The sequence below is a fragment of the Aquila chrysaetos genome, chromosome 6, assembly GCF_900496995.4.
Source record: "Aquila chrysaetos chrysaetos chromosome 6, bAquChr1.4, whole genome shotgun sequence".
Lineage (NCBI taxonomy): Eukaryota > Metazoa > Chordata > Aves > Accipitriformes > Accipitridae > Aquila > Aquila chrysaetos.
Genome location: NC_044009.1, coordinates 11,683,005 through 11,692,651, shown reverse-complemented (window position 1 = coordinate 11,692,651; position 9,647 = coordinate 11,683,005). Strand labels below are relative to the sequence as shown.

The window sequence follows — 9,647 nt, the reverse complement described above, 5'->3', positions numbered from 1 at the left end:
GAGAGAAGCCCAGCACAAACCTCGAGCAGGTTAAGCGCTCACAAGCCCAGCCAAATCGCGCCTTCGCGAATTGGGCTTATCATTTCCTTCCTGGCTGCCATGTCACCGTTTTAAAAAGAAAGCAAAAAGTCATTTACCACCCAGCTCCGGCTCTCCTCTCCGAAATGTCACCCTGTGTTTCCTGTGTTAGCAGCCACCCAGGAGCAGAGGCAGCCTCCAGCTCTGCAGCATCCTGTTCTCAACTGCCCGCCTGGTGCTTTAACCCCTGCAGACCTGGCTCTCTGCCACTGCAACGGGCTTGCCTGAGGACACGCATTTAAAAAAGCCACACCGAGCAAACCCAAAACTTTCTCGCTTCCTCCTCAAAGTGCTGTGCACAGGGTGATCGCCTCCTTCACACGGATTTAAAATAAAAAGAGGTGAGGGAAGAAAATACCCACACCAAACAGTATTCTCCTCTTTCACGGACAGCAGCAGAGATGCAGAGAAATTAAGTGTCCTGCAAAAGAGCTCAGATTTCATTAACTGCAAAATTATCGATGTTCCCCACGTCCTAGAGGGACACGCTGCAGAGGAACGCCATGTGACAGACCCGTGCCAGCGTACCGCTGGGTGCAGAGTGATCCTGAGCAGGTCCCTTCTCCGTCCCCATGCCCAGCTCCTTCATAACGTGCAACAAGAACCAACTGTAAAATGCAGCATTGATATTAGAGAAATAAGCAGAACAACACCTTTTTTTTTTTTATCAGGCCCTTTCATTGTATAAATAATTTATTTCAGTTCACAGCATTATGTCTGTATCTTTTAAAAAAAGAAGAAAAGACAGGAGGAACAGAGACTGACGGACAATGGCAAGGGTAGGACACGCGCAGCAGGATATCCAGCACTGATGGGAACACTGCGAAGGTACCTGGGAAAATGAGACTGGTACCTTGTGATAGCTGCTAAAAAAAAAAAAAAGGTCATTCAAACGTATTTAGAGAAGATGCACAACCTTGCAAAAATCCCAGCTCATTTTTCAGAGCAACAACCCATGCAGTTTCCCTTAACCACTGTTTTGCTGAGGCACCTCTTCTTCTAGTCCACCGTAGGCGATGCACATCTTCATACAGGAAAAATCAGCGTACGGTTGTGAAACGTTACAGAAATACCACGGAAGCCATTAGCTACTAATTGGAAAAGTCTTTTTAATTATTGCAGAAAGCAGAGTTGGTAGGAACGGCACCGCCACAGCGTCCCACCTGGCTCAGCTGAAGCTTCAAGCCTGCGCTGCCAGTTCAGCGCACGCTTCAGTGCTCTGCCAAAAACCAGCCATTTCTCCAAGGGGATGCTCAGCTGAGCTGGGTGTAACAAACTCCCAGGAAGGACCAAACTCCGTAAATGCATGCCACCGGGCTTTCCATGCCAGCATTTGCTAAATCAAGACCTACGTCTTGACAGCAAGGAGGCAAAACCCACAGCTAATAGCCTGCACGTGTCATTGTTAAAACCTGATCGCTTTTGAGTTGGTGGGGAAAACGTAGCTTTATGTTTCGCCTCTAAAATGGGTCGCTCTCCAAAAAAAGGGTTACTGCACGTGGCTTCTGTGGCATCAAAAATAAATAATTTTTTTTTTCCTCTCTTGACAGCAAGTACCAAAGTGTTGGAGGTGAAGACAAAGCAAAGAAAACCCAAGGAAGCGGGAACAGAGCCACCTGAACTGATGGGACCAGCCCACTCACTCAGCACACAAGTCAGGACTCGCGTTGGGAACTCAAATCCCGCAAGAAGAGAAATACTACTTGGCTGCAACATTTGTTTCCTAACAAAAAACCCGCTATTTGGAAGGTGCCGCGCTCATTGCTGCAAGGGGAGAATCAACTCCCTGAAACCCGAAGGGCATTTTTCTTTTGTCTGCTTGGTGGTTTCTCCTTGGCTGCTCTGGGAAGGGGTTTTCAAATGGGAAGGCTGGTGTAAAATCACCAGAAAATCCTGCCAGACTGCGTGGCTCAAAACTCAGGGTATTTGGCCCCTGAGGGCTGCCTGCTTCTGCTCCGTGGGCAGCATGGAAAGCCGAGACCCTGCTTTTCTCCTCCAGAGAGCTGGGTCCCAGGCGAAAACACAGACAACAAATGGCTTTTTGGTCCCCAGTCCCTTCCAGGTACCAAAATTCACCTGCAGAAGGACGTGGCGGGGCCTGACCCTGCCCCGGGCGCTCAGCAGGCAGAGGCAGCCCACACAGCTACTGCTGGCAGCAAGGGGCTCTCTGCTTTGTATCGGGTTTAAATCTTTATAAAAAAACTAGCACCCCCCAATGTTACCCCCCGCCCCCCCATGTCTCCTCACACCCTGCCATTTTCCCGGCGCTGCCGAGTCCCTTTCCAGCAGAGATTTTGCAAGCTCTGGCCATCTCAGCGGGCAGTGCCGGGAGCTGTCCGTCCGTCCTGCCCTGCCATGACCCCCCGAAAACCCCACGTTTAGCAAGCGCTGCCCTGACCTCTTGCACCGACAGCACAGTGACCAGTACCATGACGCTTGCTTTTTCTGTTTGGTTTTTTTTTTTTTTTTTTAATTAACCCCTAGTTTGGATCACCCCAGCTGGAGCAAATTAGCACCTTGGAGCATGCCTCTGCCTGGGCACAATAAAGACCTGCTCAGGGCTTTGCTTCAGAAGATGACACAATTAAGCCTTTGAGAAGGGGGACTCCTGGACATCCCCCCCCCCAAACACTTCCAGCAGCGTTCACCCAAAACCTTTTTTGATTTTTTCCTTCTTTTTTTAAGCAAACAGCTTAAAGCTCAGCACTGGTCAGCAGCTGCTAGGCACCCCCGGAGCCGCAGGCTTAGCAGCAACCCCCCCCCCCCCCCCCCCCGGCTGAAGGCTGCCTGTCCTTGCTCTGCGCCCATCCGCACCCTAAAACACCAGCCAGGAGGGGGGGGTGGGGGGAGGGGGTTTGTCCTCTTACCCATCACACCCCCCAAGACATTTTGTGCTGGTCCAAGCCCCCCCCCCCCTCCGCTTTCGACACCCCTTCCCACCCACAAACGCGGGGGAGGGATGCGGGGATGCGGGCAAGTATCGGGAAGCCCCCTCACCGGTGACCTTGCCAAACCCGGGTGCTGCCTTCTTGCCCCCCATAGCATCCTCGCCCCCCCCCCCCCCAAAAAAAATGCACACGTTAAAGATCCAGAAGCACGCCGGGCTTCTCTCAAATGCACTTCAACAGGGTCCTGCCCTGTTCGCCCCCGGCACACAAAAAAAGCTCGGTGGTCTCGAAGGACGGCGGGGGGTCTCGGCCCGGTAGCACGTCTCCAGCCCGGCCCAGGGGCCCCAGGAGATCCGGATCCGGCCCCTGGGAGGACGGTGGTCCGCGGCAAGGGGCGGTGGGAGAGGGGAGATCCCGGCTCTCGCCCGCAGCCGGGATGTGGGCTTGGCTGGCGGGAGCGGCTTTGTTGTCACCACTATTGTCTTTTCATTTGGAAAGGGGGGGGGGGGGGGGGAGAAAAAAGAGGAAAAAAAAATAATAATAACGATTAAACCCAAAAGAATCGCTTTGGTTCTCTCTCCCCCTCGGTTCCTTTGTCTGCTTCCCCATCCCTCCCCGCGTCCGCGGGGCTTCTACCGCTTCTTCTTCTGCTTGAGGGACTTCCTCCGCTTGAGGATCATCTCGTAGAGCTTGTCCATGCCCTCCGTGAGCCCCTCGCCGATGATGGCGCAGGCGGGCTGGATGTGGTAGGTGGTGGAAGGGGTCAGCTCGTGGAGGGCCAGCTGCTTCTCGATCTCGGCCACCGGCAGGGACTTGGGCAGGTCCTGCTTGTTGGCGATGACCAGCAGCGGGGTACCTTGGTTCTCGGCGAACTTGGTCACCTTGTGCAGCTCTGTTTTGGCCTCCTCCAGCCGGTCCACGTCCACCGAGTCCACCACGTAGATGATGCCATCGGTGCAGCGGCTGTAGGACTTCCAGAGCGGGCGCAGCTTCTCCTGCCCACCCACGTCCCAAAAGTGGCAACTGATGCCTTTGGCCGTCCCGTTGCTCAGCCGGATCTTCTCCGTGTTGAAACCGATGGTGGGCACGGTGTTGACGAACTCGTTGAACTTCAACCGGTACAGCACCGTGGTCTTCCCCGCCGAGTCCAGGCCCAGCATGACGATGTGCAGGGACTGGAAGGCGGAGATGTTGGAGGAGATGTTCCCCATGGCCACGGCTCACGCCGCCCTCACAGCCCCGCGCCCATCCCCGCGCCGCCGGCCCGCAGGGGCACGGCTGGGGGGGGGGGGGGGGGGCGGCGGCGGCGAGCTGGGCTGGGAGCGGGCAGCGAGCAGGCAGCAGGCAGGCAGCAGGCAGGGAGCAGGCAGCGCGGCTCCACGCGGCGGCAGGGCTGCGGGACCCGCCGGCCACCGCCCCGCCCGGGAGGAGGGGCCGCGCCGCCGCCTTCCGCCGGCTCCGCCCGCCCCCCCCCGCCCTGCCTGCACCCCCACCTGCCCGGCCTTTCTCCTGCCTGCACCCCCACCTGCCCGGCCTTTCTCCTGCCTGCACCGCCGGAGGGGCGGGGGGGGGGGCTGACTTGCTGCGCCCCGTTGCCCGGGGACAGCCCCGGCGCGGGGGTCGCCTGGGAGCGAGTGTCCCCCACCCCGTGCTTAAAGCTTGCTTATCCCTACGCTTTGCATCGTCACCGACCACAGAAATCATAAAAAAAACCCTTAAAATAGTACCAAGCCGAAGCATCATTCATTGCGCGTGAGACACGAGGAGGGACCTTCTGCTGCACCATGTGTCATCCCCGGCTGAGGGAATCGGGGGGGGGGGGGTGTTGCAAAAGTGGTTCAGGCACAGCTCTGCGGGGACGACTGGGACCGGTGACGAGCTAAGCCCGGAAAGCGGGAGATCGATGCTCTGCTCCCGCAAAAGCAGAGCCTGCGCTGGCGACTAGAGCTCCGGAGTCATCACCCCCCCAGCCTGGTGCTGGGACACGGAGCATCTGCATCCCCCAGGGGCTCGCACAGTCTCCCAAAGCCGAGAGATGCAGGGAACGGAAAACCTCACCTGCGCTGAATCCAGGGCGAGGTGGGGGGGGACAGGCTAACCGCTGCTGTTAATGCATTTTGCATCTCATACTTTGTCAAAGCTGTCAATGCCCTCAACCCATGTTAAAACCCCTGAGGTCCTTGTGGCCAGCCAGCCCCCCAGGGCCCAGCACAGCTCAGTGCCCCAAGCCATGTAGCTGCTGGCCCAGCTACTCCTCCTGGAAGCCCCTTCGAGGCCAGTGTGGGGACAGGGAAGCCACCCCCACTGCATGCTCTGGGGAAGGCCTGCCCTGCTCTTTGCTGTTGCATTTATTTCTGGTATTGCTCCCGAGCCGAAGAGCAGCAGCAGGGTTGTTCCTACGATATTACCCATCCCACTTTTACAGCATTTGTAAAATAAATATCAACTGTATCTGACAGCTTAACTAGAAAGCCCCGGAGAAAGAAGTGTGCTGCAGAAGACAGATACTGCTTTTAATTTAAGATGCTTTCACCACGCAGCGTGCAGTGAGGATTGTCAGGCTGGAGTGGGATCATTTCTCATATTCATATTTCATCCCAAGGATGTGTGTTGTGGCTTTGCATAGAGATAAGACTACCTGCTAACACATGCCATCATTAAAAATACAGGCAGCTCGCTGTGACGGTCTCTGGAGGTGACACTGGGCGCAGTTTTGATGGAAATCATCATGTGGTGACAGCGTGAAAAGTGCAGGGAGCTGCATCCCCACCAGCGTGCAGCTGGGAGAAACGGTCCTTGGCACATGTGAGGTGGCATCGCCTCCACGCTCTGCACAGCCGTTCAAAAAGCAAGGCACAGGCGTTGCACAGGCTGGAAAATGAAAACCTGTTGTGCACTGGGGTTGTCCTCATTAGCTGGCGTTTGAGCTGGCATGAGTTCAGGCTTTTCTCCGCAACCACGTAAAGGTAATGAAAGCAAGTAGAGAAAGCTGTGAGTGATCACCTGACTCCAGGAGCTGGAGCATGAAAGAAAAAAAAATGCCAGAAATAGAAGAAAAGGGTCATATCCATGAGTGGAGTCACCAGCAGATCTGGCACCGCTCTCTTCGCTTCTGCCTGAATTGCTCCAGCAAAAGCTTTCTTAAACGCTGCTGTGCAGGATAATCCCAAGGCAAGTGCAACCCAGGCTGCCCCCAGAATTAGTGGTTAACCTGTGTGCAGTAGGTTTGTGTTTTAGGAATTTACCTTTGGGCTGTGAGGAGTGCCGGGTCCAGTGCAGGAGATGCTGTTTCAGCCTTGGGTGTTGTGGCAGGGCAGCACTCCCCAGGGAATTCCCCCTCTCCATCACTTCCAACCCTTTCCCTCCCTCCTCCTTCGTCCTCACTGCTGAAGACAGCTTCGAGCCTCGAGTTGAAAGGCTTACTTTTCTAAACAGGCTGGCAAAATTTCCTTTCCCCCAACAGCCAAAGTCCAAAGGAGACACTTCCCGCCTCTGCGCCCCTCCTTTTTTCACCCCAGCATTGATTGTGAGTTATAAATAAAGGCAAGATTAGGTAGACAGGCTGATCAAACCTAGGGGATGTTCTAAAAAACGGCCTTATATCAGATGATCCCAAGGGGATGGAGATAAAGAGGAGCGTTGCAGTGGTAAATTATGCTGCAGCTAATGCCCGCTATCCATAAATAAGCTGTTAAGACCTCTGCTGAATGTTAAGCATAGAAATAACAGTCTTAATCGCAGCTGAGAGGAGTCTGCCAAGTCCATTTAGTGGCAAATTTAGGGAGAGGAAACCCATCTTTTCCACACACACCCCCTCCTCTGCTTTTTCTGCCCCCCCCCCCCCCCCCTTCCATCATATGAAGGTTAAGCAGCCAAGGTTAAAGACAGCATTAGCATCTAAATGTGTGTCTGCGAGTCTCTGACAAAGGGACCGCTCGCTGGTCCCCAACATTTCGCTCCAGCAGCAAGAAGACTGTTGCTGCCATAGTAACTGTTTTCAGACATGGCAATTATTTCTTCCCAGCTCCCCCCCCCCCCCCCCCCCATCCCATCTCCCTTCCCCCAGCTCATCTTGTGCTTCAAAGTATCTTTTTTCATTTTTTTGGAGTGAAACACAAAGGGCCAGGGCCCGCACACATCCACCGGTGCTGTGCCCAGAGACAACGGAGGGATGCTTCCCGCGCTTCCACGGCCTGCTCACAGATTATCCCTAATAGTGACTTTTAATCTGCATCCAATTAGCCCTTTATCACCCAGGCAAAGCGAAACCTTGGAGCAGCAGCTTTTGCCAGCGGTTTCTGGCAAAGCCGGTGACTTGGACTGGGGGGAAATCGGTTTGCGGAGAGCATCCCAACTCCCGGAGCATGCAGGATCCTCTCTCCCTCCCCTGCCCCTTCCTTCTTAATAGCACCACTTGTCTTAGTCCGCTTGCTCCCTTTTGTTTCTGCATTAAAAGCAGAGACACCAGCCCAAACAAAGTCAACAGGCAAGGGCTGTAATTAGGGCTGCCCCTGTTCTTGGGGATCCCTGAGGCTAATTATTAGCATCCCCATGACTAACACCTGGGCTGCAGGAACAGTCCAAAGGCTGCGCTGAGAGCCAGAACTGCGGCAGCCACCTCTCCAATAGCTGATGGTGGGACAAGGCACGGGACTGGAGTCTCCAACCGGCTTAGGGGCGGCTGCTCCCCTCTTCTACCAGGGTTTCGTGGGTGAGCTCTGCCCAAGTGGTGGCTTTCCTGGGCCTGCATGAGCTGGAAGAAGCAGCACTAGTTAATATTACGTAGGAAAGTCTCATCCCTGTTTGCCAGCCCTGGCGGTGGGGGAAAGCCCTTGGGGAGGCTTTTTGGGGTCAGTGCACCCGTGCCTGTCGTGGTCAGCATCCTTTTCTTGTGTCACTCTCCTTCCCGCCTTCATGAACTCTCTTCCTTTCCAAGGACCTTCCAGCCCACTCACTGGTTAATGAGGCCAGGTAATGCGGGATCATTACGGGCTGAATAGCCTGTGAGTCCCATAGGAGTCTTTTGGATAGTAACTCTGAGGGAAAAGAGCATCACAGATTTAATGGGACTCCTTCCTCCCAGGAAAGGCAGCGTTTTATTCTGCAGGGCTGCAGAAGCAGGGTCATACAGCTAGGTACCCCCACGGAAAGGGTTAATGGGGGAGAGCAAAGGGACACAGGGGAATAATGAGAGAGAGAGAGGCAGATACTGAATATTTCACACTAGATTATCCCTCTAAGTGCTCAATTCACACCTCTGCTACCAGTTTCTTGAGTGGTTTCTGGAGACGGCCTGGCTTGGGTGTTTTTCTGTGCTTTGTCTTACCCAGTGGTGTTCAACCCTGTGCTGGGAGGGTCTGTGCCCCTTGGAGTGGAGCCCTCCATCCCCGCCAGCTCCTGCCCATTTGAGCACGCAGGCACTTGGGGCAAGGGCCAAGGAGGTCTTGTGGCTCAGAGATGTCTCCAGGAGCTCCTTGGTCAATGGGTGGATGGAGGATGGAGGGGTGTGCAGATGGAGGGATGAATAAAAGCAGCAGAGTAACGGAGAAAGGGCTGAATCCACAGAGCTCCTAATGCAGGAGTGAGAAATAATCCGTTCATCTGCAGCACAGCAGCTCAGCTCCATTTCATGACCTCAGATGCCTCCTCAGGCCAAGCAAACTCCTTCAAGGACCAGCTTAAAGCCGACTTTACAGCCTCATCCCCAGGAAACGTGAAACAGCCACAAACTGAGGAAGAAGAACAAAATCTTCCTCTAAAGGAGCTGATGTGAGAACAGCCTTACCAAGGCAGCACAAAATCCATCTAACCCAGCATTGTGCCTGTAAGCCCCTAGGAGTGGAGGCAGTTGGAGGAGCACAAGACCAGGGCAGATGTGTATTAGAATTTTGGGTGGGTTTTTCCCCTCCATGAATTTGTACAAACCCACCATGAAGCTTTACAAGCTTTTAGCCTTCTCAGCATCCTGGAGCAGAATGCCACAGTTTACTGATTTTTGCTGGATAAAGAGTATGAAACTGCCTGGAAATGTCCTCTGCAAACTCACACAGACCAAGTACAGCCTTGCAGGTTAAAGCAAGGTGAGCGCAAAGGTTTTCTGGCAGGTTAGGCTGGGATTTTCACCAGAAATCGCTCTTTTTGTGCTATGCTTGCAATGCAGCCCTAACTCTGCCTGTCACTGCCCCCTCCCCCCAACAATCCATAAAATTCGGCAGGAGGAACAAAACATCTGCCTGACTTGAGCAGGCAGAGACAAAAGAAGCGAGCTCTCTGCCTTTGTTCCCATGAGTTGCTGAGATGACAGACGTCATTTTTGCACGGCGAGTGCTGCGTCCCACCGCTGCAGCTGAGGGCACCGGGAGGGGACACGGGGCTGACTTACACGGGATCAAGCAAAACAGCACCGATGTTCCTCCCTTAACATCTGCGCTCTGGTTTGGATGTCCTGACTGACTGCCTGGATGCTTGGAATAAAATCCTGTGTGGGGAGAGTGAGGAAAGCAGGATGTCCTCCTTTGATCATTTTGGGAGTTGAGGTTTCAGCAGCATTAGGGTTTATCTGCTGTATCTGGGACTCCATGCACCTAAATTGCCCGCTGCCCTCAGGAGGGTGCTAGGGACATTGCTAGCAGGGTGTTTCGCTGGTCTTTCATCTCTGAGCACCTCCGGGCCAGCCTGGGG

At 54.4% G+C, this 9,647-nt stretch overlaps 1 protein-coding gene across 1 annotated transcript; it reads right to left on the bottom strand.

Moving 5' to 3' along the window:
• Window positions 1–1,167: 1,167 nt before the first annotated feature.
• On the bottom strand, window positions 1,168–4,420 carry ARL4C (ADP ribosylation factor like GTPase 4C). Its single transcript, XM_030018883.2, has 2 exons — window positions 3,604–4,420; window positions 1,168–3,454 (listed from the first exon to the last, which is right to left on the bottom strand). The coding sequence occupies exons 1-2, from the start codon at window positions 4,175–4,177 to the stop codon at window positions 3,189–3,191; spliced, it is 840 nt and encodes a 279-aa protein (XP_029874743.1). The 5' UTR covers window positions 4,178–4,420; the 3' UTR covers window positions 1,168–3,188.
• Window positions 4,421–9,647: the final 5,227 nt, after the last annotated feature.

Coding starts and splice junctions, on each gene's coding strand:
- ARL4C (XM_030018883.2), bottom strand. CDS start 4,177: ATGGGGAACATCTCCTCCAACATCTCCGCCTTCCAGTCCCTGCACATC. Junction 3,455..3,603: donor CCTCAAGCAGAAGAAGAAGC/GGTAGAAGCCCC, acceptor CCCTTTCCAAAT/GAAAAGACAATAGTGGTGAC.